This window comes from Pholcus phalangioides, unplaced genomic scaffold (genome assembly GCF_987345545.1).
Source record: "Pholcus phalangioides strain wild (caught in Gottingen) unplaced genomic scaffold, Ppha-v1.0 ptg000032l_1, whole genome shotgun sequence".
Classification (NCBI taxonomy): Eukaryota; Metazoa; Arthropoda; class Arachnida; order Araneae; family Pholcidae; genus Pholcus; species Pholcus phalangioides.
In genome coordinates this window covers 6,021,555-6,041,329 of record NW_028301622.1, presented here as the reverse complement: position 1 = coordinate 6,041,329, position 19,775 = coordinate 6,021,555, and the positions used below count along the sequence as shown (strand labels likewise).

General features: G+C 33.5%; 1 protein-coding gene across 1 annotated transcript in view; it reads right to left on the bottom strand.

The window, feature by feature from the left end:
• Nucleotides 1–19,775, bottom strand: part of LOC149066834 (E3 ubiquitin-protein ligase arih1-like) — a 39,164-nt gene that overhangs the window by 7,179 nt on the left and 12,210 nt on the right. The window contains exons 6-12 of the mRNA XM_089253068.1: nucleotides 17,670–17,725; nucleotides 17,068–17,134; nucleotides 14,521–14,627; nucleotides 9,821–9,935; nucleotides 9,420–9,550; nucleotides 5,241–5,382; nucleotides 1,541–1,717 (exon numbers count right to left, since the gene is read on the bottom strand). Coding sequence (XP_089109194.1) covers nucleotides 1,541–1,717; nucleotides 5,241–5,382; nucleotides 9,420–9,550; nucleotides 9,821–9,935; nucleotides 14,521–14,627; nucleotides 17,068–17,134; nucleotides 17,670–17,725 — 795 coding nt within the window. The remainder of the gene's footprint in view (nucleotides 1–1,540; nucleotides 1,718–5,240; nucleotides 5,383–9,419; nucleotides 9,551–9,820; nucleotides 9,936–14,520; nucleotides 14,628–17,067; nucleotides 17,135–17,669; nucleotides 17,726–19,775) is intronic.

Here is a 19,775-nt window from a genome sequence, read left to right as displayed (position 1 = left end):
GAAATTAAATTCATATTTCTCTCTGGGGAATCAAACCACCAACCTCTCACTGTCTGGGTGATTGCTTAACCATGGAGGGAGAGAGGACAGATATTTTCTTTCCTTAGAGCATATATATATGAATGCTGAATGGGACTGTGCATGGACAGCCTCCTAGCTCAGCTAATAGCTCTTACGACGTTAGCCCCCCAGATGGTGATATATAGAGAGAAACAATGCCACTTTCCGCTGTTCATACAAAGAACAAAAGCTCTATATAACCAAGAAGAGATAAAGATGAAGTTTAGAAAGAAAATTCCCATTTCTCTGTGGGGAATCACACCAACCTCTCACTGTCCAGGTGAGATTAAGAGCTAGGAGGCTGTTCATGCGCAGTCCCATTCATTGTTCTTATATGTGCTCTAAGGAAAGAAAATATCTGTCCTCTGTAACTCAATGGTAGAGCACTTGCCCAGACAGTGAGAGGTTGGTCTGATTCCCTACAAAGGAATGTGAATTTTCTTTCCAAACATCATCTTCATCTCTGCTTAGTTATCCAGGACTTTCTTACTTCATATATCATACGATTGAACAGCAAATATGTATAATGCATGAAATGCAATTAACTGGATACCAAGCGAAGATAATTTCAGAAAGAAACGTCACATTCCTCTGCAGGGAATCAAACCACCAACCTCTCAGTCCAGGCAAGAACTTTACCATTAAACTACGGACTACAGACACTTTCTAACCATAGAAAAATATGTTCTTTAAGCTGAATGAGACTGTGTAGTTGACAGCCTCCTAACTCAGCAATAGCTTGTAATGACATTAGCCCCCCCCCCCCCGAAATCGCAACATACAATGAAACGATGAACCTCTCTCTGCTAACTGTACTTTGCATAATTAGAAGAGAGGCTCATTGTTTTGTTAAATAAACAAAGTGTTTGCTATCTGTCAAAAATTGGTAATAAAATACTTTCAAATCTTTCAGCACTTAAAATCAAACACATCCCCATCGAGCATGGTTTTTCTGCAAAATTGTCAGTGCATTTCAACACTTATCTCACGTGCTAAGAGCTCACCGAGCCAACTGACTATTGTAGAAAACAATTATTCGAAAAAATCAGAATCATGATAAAAAACACAGCACATATAATAAATAATACACCTTTATAATACTCTGATTCTTCCATCTCTCTCTTATTGTCATCTGATTTGAGATAAGACCACCAATATTAATAAACAAACTTTTTATTTCACAGAATTTCAATGGTTATTGGTCATGTGTGACTCCATAAAACTTGTCCCAATTTACAGTCAAATGACCTTTACTTTTGAGAAAAAACTTATATTAGAAGTTAAACTTGTGTGACAGTAATTTGTCATCCTTGGTTGAAAAGTTAATGGTGTGAGCAGCTGACATGTAAAAACCTTCACAAGAAATTCATTAAAACTTATTATTTTAAATTCATGACCCATTGGAAACTGTTGTGATAAATACATTTATAGAAACAAAACACTGTAAAATAAATAAAAATTGCATAAATTAAATATTCACCTCAAAGATGACAGACTGGTTATTTTTTTTTAAATAATAGGCAAAAACATAAGTGTACATCAGAGTCTGTCTGCACTGACAGAGCACATCTACAGCTTTCTTCAAAAACTGTACTTCGATCCATGACATGCTGTGCTGTTGCATCTCTTCCATCTTCTCCTTTACAGATGCATACAGCTAATCATACAAATAAGAAAAGATTATATTAACATACATAATGTAAAAATTGTCTGATTTTAAACAACAAAAAATATTTAGATGAGAGCACAAGGTTGTTTGGTTTAAACCAAGTGGTTTTTTTAAAAAAACCAGTTCGGTTTTTTTCAAAAAAGTCAAATAAAAGTGGCCTGAATATAATTTTTTCCTTGAAAAATATCATATTGGTTCATAATTAGCCAAAATTTTTCATTTTTATCGCATTGTATATTTTGATGGTATATCTTTAAATGGCATAAAATGGTGTAAGTGTTTTTTTTTTCAAAAGTCTCATAAAAGTGGCCTGAATGTAAATATTTTTTTCATATGAAGTATCTTAGTTATTTAAAGTTATATACAGAAGCCAAAATTTCTCATTCTTACCACATTTTCTAACCTTTGGCTGCATTCTGATGCTCTATCTTTACCAAAGTCATGAATAAGGATTGTATTATACATTTAAATGTAGCGGTGTATTATCTCACAAGGTTTCTTTTTCCCCTTCACAAAGCAGCAGCAGCAACAGTAGTGACACCATTATGCTAGGGACAGGTGGTCCTATAATGCAATAAAGACACCAGCTGTCCCTAAAGGACAAAGACTAGTGTACTAGTAGTTACATTACCTCACACATTTTCATTTTCTTCCCATACGAAGTAGCACATCTCCTACTGTATAGCTCTGTCTTAATATTCAATAATTGTTTTTTTTATGCTTTCACACACTGTTAAGCCCAGTTAATCAGGGTCCTACTGTATAGTAGTAGTAACAGATTTATGAAAAATAATCAGCTATATACAGGGTGATTATAATTAAAGTTTTGATTCAAAACTGCGCAATAAGTACTGGTCAAAATGACTTGGAAATTTGCATGGATACTCCTGAAGCAATGGAATTTCCTTTGGCGAAAGAAAAAAAGTGCAAGTAGTGCAAAATGTGCAAGAGTAGATGATGCTGTGTTTGGCCAGCAGTATAATTTATTGTGTGCAGCCACATCATTTTGGCACTTCCACAGCATCGGTGTGTGGATAGAACAACTTTTATCAAGATGCACATTGCAATACCAGCAAAGCAGCTGTTGAAGACCCATTTTGACAATAACAGGATTGCACGACACTTTGCCGCCCATCAGTTCATTTGACCTTAACCCTTGCGACTTCTGGCTGTGGGGGTACCTCAAATTGTTATGAACAGTGGTCAGATTGCAAACTTTGGTGAATTGCAAGCTTCAGCACATCCTCTATATGTTAGAAGATCCTCAGGAATATTAACCTGGGGGTGCGTTTGATTTATTAAAGGTGAAAATTGCAAGCGCATCCACATCATGACCAGGGCATACTCTGATCTTTTGTTAAACAAGAATTTTTGTGCTTTCACCTCATAGCCAGAACATGGTGGACAACATATTTAACTTTTTTTGAGTAAGTTGTAGTTATTTGTTCAATTACTTCACTTTTTGTGATGTTTCCATGAATTATGAAATAGTGTAATGCTATAATTAAGTTATTTTGCCATGACTGGCTATTGTTTCCATTCTGCAAGCAAATTTCCCATGATGTCATTAATTTTATATTTTAAAGCTTCCCCCCACCCCTTTACTTAATAAAATTATTTCTTCAGGAATATTCATGTAAATTTTCAAGTCATTCTGCCAATCACTCTTTTTTTTACAGTGTTTTGAAATCAGAACCTTAGTTATAATCACCCTGTATATTGTAAATCATCGCTAATTAATCTGCATTATTTATGCTTCCTTAAATACATTATATTCACCTAATTTTTATTATAGTTTTTGCAAAATAACTTCTTAATTAAGCATACTGAAAGTAACTGGAGAAAACATCTTTATATTATATGATTAATAATAACATTAAAAGAATTTTCAAACACGAAGTAATCCATTGAGTTATGCAAAAAATAATTAAATTGCAAAAGTTGGTTTTTGTTAAAATGTAAGAAATATTTATTGATTAATTAAATATGGGAATAGTGTTAATCATATTAATAAACATTTTATTTTAATTAATTATAAGAAGTTTGAATGATTTTTCAGAAATTTTATTGTTTTTAATGTCAATACTATTTAAAACAAAAAAACCCGGTTTGAACCAAAATGAACCTGGTTTAAAAAAACCGGTTTTTTTACCAACCCTGTGAGAGCATATCAAATCTGTTACTGTTCTTCAAAATATGAAGGCTCCAGCCTAGCAAATACAGTGAAACCTGTCTAAGATGACACGGTGTGAGACGGAAACCTGTCTTAAACAGAATTAAAATAGTCTGTTCAATGATTAGTGCTCTTATTTGCACCTTTATGAAATGGAAATCTGTCTATAACGGAATATTATTTCAGTCTGTTGATGTTCCGTTTCATACAGCTTTCACTGTACTTTGTCTGAAATGACCCAACCAGCCAATCATATCATCAACTAAGACATCAATACCTCAATGATGGTAGCTAAACAGCCAATCAAAAAATAGCCTAATGAGGAATGGAATCACAAGAAGATGCTCTCCTTCATTTTAACATTGCCATCTGACTTGATTAGACATGCTATCATTTTGTCTGCTGTAAAACCCATGGAAAAGCATCAGGCTAGACCTGATAGAGGACCCCAAATTAGAAAGATCTTATGGTTGACTGCTATTCATTTTTAATTCCTTTTACAGCAGCACCAGTAATGTGCTGAAACACATCAGGATTTTGAATATTTATTTGTCATTTCTGTCAGTTATAGGGTCTAAGAACTTGGCGAGGTAAAGTCTGGCAAAGTTTTAGAGAAACTTATATATTTAAATTACTGGACATAAAAAATAAAACACAATGGAGGACAAAGGATATCATAACTGAATTTATTGTACAAATATAATAAGAACAAAGAATAAAATGATTGGAGAACTACTACCCTTATTTGATTTATGGAAACAACAAAGTCAGTATCTAGTGTAGCTGTCATAAGTGACAATAACAGCTGCTGCAATTGTGTAGAAATAACAATTTTTTCAACAAACCAAATTGTTTTTTGGTATGATTACATATATTATTTAAAAAAAGGTACAGTTTTAGAGAATGAAACTGCTTAACCCCCAAAGCACATTTTTGTATGGAATCTTCGATCATAGTGAATACCACTAACCTAAGTGAATACCAAATTTTTCTATTGACTTTCTTGTCCACTTATATTTGCAGTAGATTTTTGTGAGCAAAATGCTATATATTCGCATAATTTCACTATAACATACATAGTAAACAAACTTAATAAAGCACTGCAATTAGCATGACTAGATAAGAAGATAAACTGCTTAAGCCAACATTTTATTTTTCAGTTTCAAAGATATCTATTAGAAACAAATTGATTGTACTTAGGCACTAAAAACACAAAAAATATAATATCAAAATCACACTTGTAAATAATAGATAAACCATAAGAATATATATATACATGTTTATGAAGGAGTCTGACTTCTCAAATTGAAATTTAATAATTGATACAATCAAGATTACCTTATTTTCAAACCTCAAACTTTGCATGTGGTTCATGTAACGGTTGCAGTAAAAGAGATACCTCTGTAGAGCTGCTCTAGACCTTTCTTGTGCATCTCTAGCAGCTTTGGCAGCTTCTTCATCATAGCGATTGCAATTATACCTTCAAACACGAGGAAGATGATTAATTAACGTAATAGCTCCAAATAAATTCATAAAAAACAAACATCTATTTTTCTACATACCATAGTATCTCCCCAATTCCCCCAGAGATACAGGAAAAAGAAATCTGCTTCACTTTTCCATAATTATGAAAAATTTGTTAGCTATGGCACAGGCCATTCAGTTACACCAAATTTGAAAACAGAAATGAAAATACATTAGTGGATTTCTGAGAAAAAGATGCAACCCATCACAATAAAATGATTTATTGTACAAGCATTGGTGACAGACCAATAGAGATGAATAATAATTTCAACAAATGAACCCAACTATGAGGACAAAAATTGGATTTAAGAAAAATAAATGATACTAGAAAATTTGTAGACAAAAACCTATAATTTTTATCAGTACTGAGAGCATCTTAATTAAAGAGTACATACAGGGCCAGATTAAGACGCTTGAAGGCCTTAAGCACTTGAGTAATTTTGGTGCCACTCTTACTTTCATGCCGTTGGATACAGTTCAGCGATGTTTTTATGTTTAAAGGCTAATAATTTTTACTTTCAGGCTTTCTTCACCTGTTAAGCGTTTTTTAATAAGAATTGACAATATCGGATATCGCCAATTCTCCCCAGGCTGACCATACGCACCATATTTCCTATCTATCTATTTAATGAATCTATCAATTGGGAAAAAAACCATAAGATTATGTTTTTTGTTACAATCACTATTTTTGAATTCGGCCCTGGGTACATAGATAAATTCATTCATTCCTTTGAATGCTTTTGGTTGAATAAAAACTGAACTTGCAATTATTTTTCCAGCTGGGAACATAAATGTTCATTAAGACAAAACTCAAGAGAGCATTTAATTTCACCAGTATATGAAAGATCCCACCAACAGGAATGCTTTAAATACCCCCAGTTATTGAGGTTGTAAATGGGATTCATAGACTATTCATCCATAGTCCCGAAAATCATCATCATCTTTATTATATGCTTTATTCTGATGAGTATTATCGTTTCCTCAAAAAATTGTACACAGTAGAATCTCAACTATCCGGCCCAGTCTCTTGGTACCATAATATTGCCAAATTATCAAGGCTGTTGCCAAACTTCACTAAAATTGTTGCCAATTTGGAAATATTTACAGAGAAATGCATTAATTTTCATTTTTACATAAGATAATGGCTATTTACAGGCAAAAAATTACATAATAAATAAGAAATATTTACATAATTCTCATAATAATATTTATATATTTTTGGACTTCATTTTCTGTAATAATTTTTTAAATATACAAGTGCAGTACATAACAAACATGTACATTATGTATATGTTACTGTCAAAGCTCAAAATCGGCCAGTTCGCAAAGTGGCCAGCCAGATTGTGAATTGGCCAATTTTGTTGTAAGTTGACAAGGCCAATATCCAAATTTTGGGCTTTGTTCAACTAGTTCACAAAGTGGTCGGAGCTCTTTGGCCAAAGGCTGATAACCAAAGATATGATTCGGGATCACTGTCGAGTTGGCGTATTTTTCGTGATAATTATATCCACGTTAGCTATGGCAACCCAGCAAACCACAGTCACGATGCAATAATAATTTTTTTGTCTATATATGTCTTGATTTTATATGTCTATGTAATTATTTTCATAGTTTTTCTCTCAAATTTCATTTTTTTTTCTTTCGTCACATGGAGCTAATCCAATACTACATAATCCACGGCTATATACAGCCGTATATCCCATGTTGGTGATAAAAAAATGGCTTTGGCATTTACTGTACCATCTCACATCAGCACATCAAACTTTGGCCAGGGATCTCTGGCCACTTAACAAATTGACAAGCCAAATCCCAATTTATTTCTGAAAATTGGCCTTCGGCCAAAACTCTCAGCCAATTCATGAATTGGCTACACTTTGGGCTTTTTAGCAGTACCATATACATAAATGTATAATGTGCATTTCACTTTGTATGAAGTACTGACCTGTACCAAGAGGTCACAAAATATGAATAGGAGCAGTTTTTAGTAATAAAATGGTGTTTTTGATGGTATGGTGGGGGTAGGAAGTGAGCATTTATAGAACTCCTGCCTATCTGGCTTTTATGTTATCCAGCCCGCCGTTCGGCCACATTAGGTTGAATGGACCAGATTTTCTACTGTATACCTTTTTTATTTTTATATTGTCCGCTCCAATCTTGGAAAAATCAAGTGGTCAAGTTTTTTTTTAGCATTCCGAGAAACTGGAATAGATTTCTTCCTTTTTGCTGTCTTTCCCCGAAGATAGGCATATAACCCCCCCCCCCCTCCCGCCCGGGAAAAGACTAGAGCTTTTATGAATGTATTTTGATTTATCATACTGAACATCTGCAAATCTAAAAATAATTTATATCATAAACAGTCATATTTCATTACCATAACACGTTACATTTATACCATTCATTTTAACTGTGTCACATAGTTATGCCACAGATCCCTCAAGTAATCTGGCAATGGGCTGCAGGTAACTTGAGGGATGTAGAACCGCAATGGGGGATGCTTAAGTGCTCTAAAATTGCACCACATGTCACTCAAGGGATCTCTAAATGTGCCGTGGATCGCTTAAGTGTTCTGGAACTATGTCACAGGTCTCTTAAGTGATCTGTGAATATGATACAGGCCACTTAAATGCTATGGAATTGTGCCACGGGTCACTTAAATGATCTGTAAATGTGCCACTTAGGTAATTTTTACAAAATTAGGTTTTGAGGCAGGCCACATCAGATAACTCCCAGGGCCACATTGGGTCTGTCGGCCAAGGGTTTATCATGTATGGCTTAGAGGGTGGGTCGCAATGAATTTCTTATAAATAAATTTTGAGTTCTTAACCTTCAAATTGCATTTAAATTAACAGATATTGATTACAATAACGTATAAAGGTAGTTTTTCCAAAATTAAAAACAAATATTTTTTGCATTAAAAAAATAAAATTTTGATTGTTGGGGGAGGGGGTGTCCCCATTGCCCCCTATATGTCTCTGATCCCAACAATATGCGTCAGGAAATAGGAGACAGAGCTGATGAAAAGGGGGGAGGGGAGAGGGTGACTAAAAATTTGTTGAAGTAATACATGAATGGCCCCTTAGAAGAAGCAATGCATTCAAATTATTTAAATTGCTGTATGTCAGATTTTTATCCACAAAAACCTTATAAAGCCAAAAATGAACTGATCAATTTAAAATAAAAAATATTTTGTAAATTTACTGAAATGAGTTTTCATAATGAATGTTTATACTTTTCTCGTACCGATAACAAAAAAAAAATATTATGATTATGCCTGGTAACTGTATTATTCCAGTGGAATAAAACTACTGGGGATGTACGGGAGGGGCATATTCCTTGGTAAGGTGAAATTTTTCAACTGCTATGACACTACGCACACAAGAGAAAAAACACTTGATGCAGACAAGATACTATTACAAATGAAGGAGACTGAGAATCAAATTGAAGCATAGACTGAACTGTATAGATGCAATGGGTGGGTTACAATATAGAATATTGTTTGATATTTGTTTTCCTATAAGCAGCAGATGCATGCAGAAACATGTGGTAACATTTTCCATTTCTCCACATCTGCATGGAGCCTATAGGGGCATATTGTATATAGTACTGTGAGGCTACACACATACACAGTATAAGTCTTTTTTTTTTCATGTCTTCCTCATTGTTTATCTTGGTGTTTTTATCTTGTCCGTGTATTTGCGGAACATGTTGATACACGTTTTCCCTACAAGAAAGTGGTCCAATAGAATAAAGAACTGACAAAAATAAACTTGCAGGATTAATGCACTGATGAATTATCAAGAGTCTAATGTAATTTGATTTTTATTTTTTAGTATTGAATACTGAAGCATGACATTTTGTTTTCAAAGTCTGCAATGAAAAATGTTAAAAAAATTTTAGGGGGTATTCAGACTCTTCCACATAGGTTTATCATGTGAAATAACAATACAATAACTTAAATTAATAGAAGTGAAAAAAATATATACACACACATACCAAGCAGAACCATGAGGATTCCATGGTCCTAGACACACCCAACAGAAATCAAATTTGCAATTCTGATTTTTGCACACCATGTGGTTGCATCCACCATCTTTTTCAATTGTGATATTACAGTTAGGGCACTCCTAAAAAAAAGCATAGAGCAAGCACATTTAGAACACATCTCACAATGATGAATAGTGATAGAGCTATATAAGAACAGTTTTGAAATTAGAAATTTGTAAAAATTTCATGCTATCAACAAAGCAGTTACATGTAATCTGAGTATTTTGCTTTCAGTATGATTGGTATCTTGTGAAGAAAATTTTGTTTCAAAGCATTTAATGCAAGAAAAAAAATTTTGGCATCGATTTATGTAATTTTTTAAAGTGCAACAACTATATGAAAAATGAAACCTTTGTGTTAGCTGCAATCCAATTAGATGTTTCGCTGTCATCATCACACTTCTTTTGCCATCTCTTTAATAAATTACACTTCACTGGATCATGCCAATCCTTGGTACAGAAAAAGCTGTAAACAAAAATAATGCAGATTCACTGAAATGTCAATGATGGGCTTGTATAGAATATAATTGAAATTTATTATATTTTTGTGGTAGTTATATATATATTCTTAATCTAAGACAAACTTTTATATATTTTGCATACTTATGTTTTCACCAACTAAACATGGGTGGATTGCATGAGCAGAGATGCAGAGTATCATAGAGGGCAATGATAGCGATTGACTAACATATATATTTTTCTGACTTGCAGAAAAATATATATGTACTGCCATTACCATCATTGTATCCACGCTCCCACCCCTGTTCAAGTCTATCTCTGCTTATGGTTGATTGGATTAACTTTAATGAAAATATCAGTTAATTATAATTATGCACCAGTTGATGATGGGGAACCTTGGGGACCAGCAAGAACATTCTATTTTGTAGGTTAAGCCATGTGATTAAAGTTAGTATTGATGTTGCTATAAATTTTTTCCAACCAGTTTTAACAAAAAAATTAAAAATTTTGACATTTACTGGTTTTTGGTATACCTTGAACAATGTTTTCATGCAACTGAGCCCTATGAACTTTTCTAAAAGTGTCAAAATTTTCATCACAGCATTAACCTCTGTCAATCTTTTCAAGACAAAAATAACCAGGAAAATACTGTGTCAAAAATATGAAGCAAGAAAAGAGTAAGATGAAAGTCTTTTGGTAAAAACAAAACAAATATGCTGTCTGAGGAAATACAATACTTGAGAAAATGTTGTTTAAAACTTGTCTATGACCCAATAATACGTAAATTAAATTTAAACAAAGTTGAATTTCATAGAGTGATTTTAGAATTTGGTCAAATTTTTATTACAACTACAAACAGAGGTTGTTTGGCTAACCTGGAGCAAAAAGAATATGATTCTGATTATAAAAATTAACTAGCTATAACACCTGGGTTCTTTTCAATTGCAGCAGAGAATTGAAAAATGAGACACCATTACAAAGGCATGAAATACACGTGTAACGTGACGGGAGTACCACTGAATTATCATTAGTCGGGTCCCATGGTTCCAGGTGGGGACCACGCAGAGTCATCGTCAAAGTTAGAGATTATAATGGCAATAGAGAGATATAGATGGCTTTTTTCTCAGCCAGAGATATCAAGGAAACAGTTATTTTCCGGATATTATGCTGAGGTGAGCTCGGAAACAAAAGTCATCAAGTCTCTGCCGGGACTCGAACCCAGGCCCTCTTGCATACCGGGCAAGCATGCTACCATCTACACCACTGGAGACACATGAATCTGCCTTCCTAATTTCACGCACTGTGTCGTGAGGCGCTGAAGTAGAGGCATTAGTAGCCTCTCTTTGCCCATTTTGGGCATTTGCCCTGCTCTGACGAACTTTTAAAGTAGCCTATTGTTCAATCTGGGCCCTGTTTGGTATATATACAAAATTTGGCAACGATCAATCTAAAATTGTAGATTTGTATAGAGAACACACACGGAAAATCAATTTTATATATATATATATAGATTATACTGGGTTGATGATTTGGTAATTACCAGGGCTTGTCAAATCAAAAAATAATTTAGACATTTAATTTGGTCAATTTCCTTATAGCCAAGCATATACATATACATACTAGCTATAATACCCGGCGTTGCCCGGGTTTTCTTCAATAAGGCTTTTTGGATCACGCATCACGTGATATCTCCCTCTTTCTTTGAGGGACATACAAACCGTGTCTAAGTTAACCAATATGGCTCCTTCTTGCACGACTAATGAAAGAAATCTAGATTTAAAGAAACGTAGAAATGAATATACAGGGTGTTTCAAAAAGAATCATTCAATTAAAAAAAAACATAATTATTCAGCTTTTAATCCATTTTGATTGAATAATGCATAGGTAGAAAGAGGGAAATCTCGAGTTTCACACAGTTGCCAACAGGTAATACTAACGTTCTTGATTCTGCTGCCACTTCAGTGTTTGTCAAGACCGACTTTCTCCACAGTTAGAAACCGATTCGGATGACTTCATTTTCCAGCAGTAAGGAGCACCACCACACTGGAGCTTAGACGTACGAGAATTTTTGAACACTCGCATTCCTAAATGATGGATCGGCCATATAGGACTTGACGATTCAGTTAAACATCACTGGCCTCGAAGATCGCCAGACCTCATAGTGTCAAAGCCTCCTAGAACTACAAGCCGTAATGTATAATTCCGCTGAGGTTGTGACATCACAATCTGGGTCATTAGTGTGGCTATTTTGGATGTTTTTAACGAAGCATACCAAGTGCATTTATTGCCATATTTTATTTAAATTCTTTAAAGGAGTTTTTAATATTTGTTTTACTATTTACTTATTGTTATTGCTTTTTTATTTGTTGTAACACATTAGCCGGGGAAATTTTATTTAAAATTAAATTATAAAATTTAAATTTTAAATTAAAAAAAAATTTAATTAAAATTTAATTTTAAATAAGATTGAGTTAATGAAATATCAACCTTTTGCTTCATTTCATGAATTGAACAGAGAGTTTCCTTTATTTTTAATCTATTTTTGTTCTTATATTTTCATTCTTATTATTCTTATTATCTATTGAATTTTGAAATGTGTTTTCGAAGTTCTCCTCATAGATTAATAAATTTGAACATTTACAAAAATTTTATAATGTTTAGAGCAGCAACCAATTTCCCTTTGAATCAGAATTGATAATATGAATGTAGCTCAGTGAATAAAAAATATTTTAATGACATTGTTGTTTTTCTTTATTTTTGTACATTGCCTGTGTATCTGTCTATTTTAAATACAAATTCTAATAAATCATATTGTATAAATAAAAAAATGAGAAGTTGCTGAACAGTCAAATATATATTGCCTGATTTTTAAAAAAATATTTGCTTGGGAGCAAAAGACATCTAGAAATACGTGTTGGCCAAAAATGTACGAAACCTCTATCTTTTTTATATTTAATTCATTAATTTAATGTTCAGTGTTTTCCGTATACCATACTAGGTAATAATTGTAGTAAAACAAAATTAAAATTTGTCATCAATTTTTCCTTCCAACTGTCAAAAAATATATGTTGGTTGTGAGTTTTAAATGCGAAGTATGTACGCGGTAGGACCCGGGTTGTGACGCCACAAAGATATGTTTCAGGCTTGTAGTACCTAGGAGGCTTTGACAGTGGGCGATTTCTTCTTGTGGGGGTTTATAAAAGACTTCCAGCTCCATTAGCCCAACTGAAGATACACATAACAGCAGCCGTAGAAGCAGTGGATGTAAACATGCTCGCAAAAATTTGGGACAAATTTGACTACTGTATAGACATATGGCGTGCATCCCAAGGTGGACATATCGAGCACCTTTAATTTGGTTTGTAAAAACTTTATGATTAGCCACGTAATATAAAATTAATTTTAAATGTCTATGTCCAATATTTTTCGTAATATATGTATTTCAAATTGGGTAATTCTTTTTGAAACACCCTGTATTTCATTTCTTTTTTTAAGGGGCGCTAGGTATTTCGATCCCCCCCCCCCCCGAACTTATCCATCTGCCTGTTTCAGCTTCCAAAAATGCTTAATTAAAGCTGTGGAATTTCTTTGATGTACTTTACGGACCCATAATTAGTTTTAAAACATCCTAAACTATATGAATTTATGTAGATGAATATTAAAAGACAATACGGAGACATTAATTTTCATGCTTGAGAAGATATAAATAAATAGTTGAAATTAATGCTATTGTATGAATATCCAATTCAAAAGTAGGTCAGACTAATTACTTCATATTTAATTCCCTGGGCTTCATATCCAAGCAAACTCAATATTTCAAAAATTGAGAATTCAATACAATTTTTAAAATTATTGATGTGGCGGAAAACCTCACTAAATTTCCGCATTTCTACAATAAAATCAGCAACTTTAATGCTGATTTCTATGGGAATCATCATTTGCCTGACCCTCAAAGTGATGCTGATGATAATTCTAACGTCTATTCAAAAAGCCTCATTATTGGGAGAATTGAAAAAGTGACAAATAATTATAAAGGAAAAAACTAATATGCATAATACTTGGCAGCATTAAAGAAGTGACAAACCATTGTAACTGCTGAAAGTGATTGTTGAGGCCCAGAAACCATTGTTTCATGACAGTTTTTGCCCATTTCAGGCATTTGCCTTGCTCTGACGGACTATTTAGTTAGTCACTAAATTTGGTGAGGTCTAAAATTGTAGATTTGTATAGAGAACATATGCAGAAAATCAATTTGTATGTTGTCTACAAATAAACACACACAGAAAATCAATTTTACATATATAGATTTTTAAAGAATAATGTCAAAAATAATAGTTTTTAAAAATATTTCTTGAGACTTGACATGTCTACCTAACATGGAGAATGATGACTGGCATGATTCCAGAAAATTGCACTTTTTCCTTAGACTCCTAATTTAATAACTATGCATATGAGATTTTAGGCGCTAATAACTGCTTTTTAATCCCCGTGGTGACCAGGCACCTAGGATTTGTCTCAAGCACTAGCTTTTGTTATTATCTTTGTACAACTAAACAGCAATAGATAAAAAATATTGTGAATTTTTTCCATACCAAAATGTATGACCACAACTGCATGTCACAGGCTGAGCATCCTTATATTGAACTTTGATAGCATTAGGACACTCTGGCTGAGGACACCATTGTAACAGGCGATTGCACTAGAAGGAAAAGCATGGGAAAAAAGGTATATAGACTGCTGATGAGGAAATAAAAGTCATGAAGCCATTATAATTAAATGTTTCCTAATGCATTCATGATAGAACGTTTTACTTTGACTGGACCAAATATACGTTTTGAGTAAAGTGGTATCTTCAGTTAAGATTTGATTGTATCAAGTAAAATTTTGAAAACTAATTATAATTTACAAAAAAATGCTATTGAGATTTTTAACTAAAACAGTGTTATCTTATAATCTTATAATTTGAATTTCAAAAAATGGGGAACAAACCAAAAATTCACAATTAAATATCTTTAAGCACAAGCAAAGAAAGATACTTTGTTAAAAGTAGCTGGTCAAATTTTCTCTAGCTAAAGAGCTGACCAGAGTTTGAGTATCAACTTGATGTTTCTATTCTGTTCTTTTGTCACAGCCAATTTCATCTGATATCTCCTGATGATAGAGAGATATGCCTAGTGGATACTTAAAACTAATGATGGCTATTTAGCTAGAGAAAATATCATTCATCCTTTGTTGATAGAGACAAGAGGTTGGGTGAAAATTGTAATCAAAACAATAAAATACAATTAAAATTTTAAATATTATTAAAATTTTATTCATTGGCTTTATCCAAATGACCTTCATCTGATTACATGCACTCAAAAGTAAATTATACCATAAACCAATCTTGGACTTGGATTTCGAGACCACTGAGATCAAGAGCAAAGCAAATCGGACAGGTGTCTACAGTTTATAACCAATTTCAAACAGCTATGCTTCTGGAAGTAGTGTTTAATTTTTTTTCCTAAGGTGAACAGGTATTTTATTCTAGTCTGCTTGAGGGAAAGGCATAATGACGAGCTGATTTACAATGGCAACAACTCGCAAAAATTTCATTTCTGAGTTATGCACACTATGAGAACAATGGGGAAACTCCTCTAAATATCCACTCAACTCTGCTTAATTGCTCTCCACTGCAATTTAACGTGAGCTAACTCCTATAAAGTTCCATACAAAGTGAATCTTTAAAATGCTGATATCTCAAAACAGGGAATTTTGAGTTGTTGCCATTTGAACCAGCCCATTGATAAAAAATACCTTCATTGTAACTCTCAAGATAATCTTAAGGCAGGGTGTGGAAGGAATACCTTTTTATTCTATACTCAGCAGCTTTTTCCTATTCTTTCAAGTAAAAGTAATATGCAAGAAGAGAAAATGCAGATGCTCAACAATGACTGTAGTCAGCAACGAAAGAAAACCACTCCAAATGTATTTTGGTGTATACAAGAGAGAGACACAGACTAAGTAAAAACCATGTTTTTGTGGAACTTAGCATGACATGTGTATGAAATTAAGAAACCACAGAAAAGCACCTGTGTAAGTGCGAGACTACTATACCTTAGAGACACAATGACACCTTTCGGCATGCACCACTTTATTATAAGCCCCTTGGAGGAATGTTTACTAAGGTGCATGTGAGGTTTATACAAGGATCAAATTTAGGCTTGTGCAAAGCAATTTGCTTCCCCCCCTTTCTGCAGACCACACAGTTTAATTACTTCTGTCTTGATGAGAATGAATTTAACTTTATCAACATTCTAATAGGGTTAACAGTAAAAAGAATGCCAGTAATCATTAATATTGTAGACTAGAAACATCTCTCATATTAGAGAAATGATAAATGAAACCCCTCAGGTTTAAAAAGAAAAGAGCCTTTAACCGTTTCAGTACTGAAAGTACTTTGAAGTACCACTCTAACTTTTTTGACCCTATGACACCCGTTACATAAGTTGTTGAGTGTTGGTATTTTGAAGTATAAAGGCTGTATAACTATTTTACAATTGCTAGATGTAATCGCAATGATTGCAATAAACACTTGATAAATGCGAGATTATTAGTTTCTTAAATATGTTGCTTAATAAAACTCAGACGTTTCATCCCTGTACAAGTGTTTACTGCATTACTTACACTTTTATGTAATGCAGTAAAACATTGCTTTTACGAAATGTTCCCTAAAAAATTTAATAAAAAAAATTGTGGCTTTCTTTGGTAGTAAAATAAAAAAAATATTCATTATGTTTCAACATGTTACACACACACAAATTGGTATTTTTATCTTTATTGTAAGTACATAGTTCTAAAGAAACTTTCTAGAGAGAGTACCAGGTACACTTTCTAGAGAGAGTACCAAATCATTGTTTACTATGATATTTTGAAAAAAAATTATCTTTTTAGGTCTCAATTTTAGAACTAAAATAACCTACCAAAATATTTTCATGATAATTATTTAATTTTTTTCACAATGTGGTACTGAAAAGGTTACAGGATAGCTTTATACTCAAAAAATTGTCAGAATGAAAAAAAAGTAAAAAAAAAAAATGGAAAATTAAGACAACTAAACGAATACAGCAGAAGCAATGAATAAAAATAGGTGCTCTTACTTCAACAAAGCTGTTAGTAATAAGGTGTTGATATTTTAACTTCACTTTTGGGTCAGTAATCAAGCTCCTGTAAAAAAACAAAATAAAATCTTGAATTAAAATGAAAAACATCCAATGAACATAAAGGAAATTAAGTAATAATGAAAAAGTATAATGAAAGATTGTTACAGAATTGTATCTTTAAAATAATAAGAATGTTAATCAATAAAAAGTAATTTCATCATCTAACTTTATGTATTAGCAAATTCCTTTTATTAATTCAAGAAAAAGTCATTACATTTTTAAACCACCACTCACTTCATCTGATTTTTTTAGTCTTTGAAAAGAAAGTGTTTATGCATGTAATGTAAAGGTTCTTAAACTTTTCTCATTCTATGGTTAGGAGCACAAAGGTTGCAGACCTTCTTACCAGAACATTGAAGGACTCCTGAAGGGCAGGACTCCTCTTACCAATAAAATAAAGACCACTGATATCCTTTCAATAATAATATATGATTTTTTTTACAGCTAAATTTTTTTTTTTTATCCTAGCACATGGACCCACATGTAATGTATATTTTCAAAACTGATATTTTCTGATACATGTACTGATCAATACTTACATGACTGTCTGATCATCTACAAGTATATCACATCCATGGGCAGCACAAGGTATTGTCTGTTGAAAGAAAAATAGTATCAATGGCTGAGTAACAAATAAAGAAAAACAAACTAAGGTTCATACCAAAATATTAACAATCATGTAAATTAGGTGATCATTGTTTTGAGGTCGCAATTGTAATTGAAAATGTAGATCTGGTCAAGGAGATTCAGTTGCTAACAAACAAACGCAGTTTACTCTCATGACTTTGCAATGAGGCCATTAAAGTACAAACATTTCAACTGCAGCGGCAGGACAAAAGATTCCATGAAGCCGATGAAGCCTGATTCCAAGTCAGACTAGTAATGTTCTGAAATGTGAAATTAATAAGCCAGTATATTTCTGCTCCAATGGATGGGAAACAGTGAGCCTCTCGAATGCCCCCTCCTCCAGTCTTCCCATCTCTCTGTCCTGTCTTGATTTATTTCTTAATAAGAAACCACTGAGGACATTGCCATAAAATTAGAGTTGTTATTGTGTCATTACTGCATCTAATTACTGTATTTGCACTCAACATTTCACATTCACACAATGTTTTGTTGTGTTCTAATCAGCCCTTAAAAGGTTTTGGAATTCCTTTTGAAACACATAAGTAAATATTCATAATAGTATGAATAATAATCAAAGAATAACTTTTAGCTATGATTTGAATGCCACTGCTGGAACAAGAAAAAGACTTTGAGAGTTTGTAACTATACATCATGAGAAATTGAGGAACACTGAAGTGTTTCAGACCTATATAACCTTTTTGAATATATAGTAAAACCTCCCATCCCTGGAACAACCAAAATATATTTTGTTTTTCCTATGTGCAAATTCAAAAATATTTGTCAGCTTATTTGATGTATATGAGGTCAGTGATTAAGGAACTAATACAAATAATATCACAAAAAAATGAGTAACTTTGCCTGGTTTTAATTTACACAAAAATTGCCACGTTTTTAAGACAAATAAATCACACTGGTCGAATGGTCGACGCGTTTCGGCTCTTCAATGGAGAGCCGTCATCAGGACCTCGTGGTCAGAACTCACACGAATGAAGAGTGATGTTTACGTCTGGTCGTCCGAAGAGTTCGCCTTTGTATTTGCTGCGTCCGAGTGGTCTTTGGATGCGAATTGGGGAGCCATCTGTTGTAAAGTGTTGAAAGTTTTTTCACGACTGAGGTTAATAAAGCCTGTCCAAGCTGACGAAATAGGTGGTGTGTTTCTTCCATCATTAACGAGGAAATTCTGGCATGTTCTGATGAAATATCCCTCGAGAAAATTCAATTCCGAATTGTGTGTTGCTTTTTTAAAAACAAATGCTTTGTCAAAATCAAAATGATGTGAATGTTGCCAGCAGTGTTGGGCAATAGCCGAATTATCCGTCCGTCCCTTCTCAACATGCCTTCGGTGTTCGAGAACTCGAATATTTAGATTTCTTCTAGTTTGGCCAATATATCCATTTTCACAATTCTTGCATGGGATGAAGTAGATACCAGATTCTTTGGAGGGTGAGATAGGATCTTTCAGATGGGAAAAGGTGAGTATATTTGTTGGCTGGAATATTGTATGGAAGTCAAATTTCTTGAAGATAGAAGAGATCATGAAACTTGAAGAAACGAATGGAAGAACAACGGTATTAGAAAACTGTTTTGAGTCAGCTGGGAGCAGGTTCGTGGTGCATGTCTGGGTCATTTTTCTGAGGACCTTGTCGATGATAAAAGGTGAAAAACCCTGATTAGAAGCGATGTCACGAAGGATATTGAGTTCATTCTGGAGGGAGGCTGAATCACTGCAAAGTTTTTTTGCTCGATGAACAAAAGAAGAAAATGCCGAAAGTTTCTGATTGGGAGGATGAAAGGATTTTGCATGAGGTGGCATGGAGATAGCGAATGGCTTACGGTACACAGATGTATGAAATTCAGTGTCTGTCTTTTTAATGAGCACGTCGAGAAAAGGCAGTATATTATTTTTTTCCATTTCATAGGTGAATTCAATATGTGGGTCAATAGAATTCATAAAATTGAATAACTCAGTGACATTGACATCAGTCTCATCAACTAAAGTGAATGTGTCATCAACATAC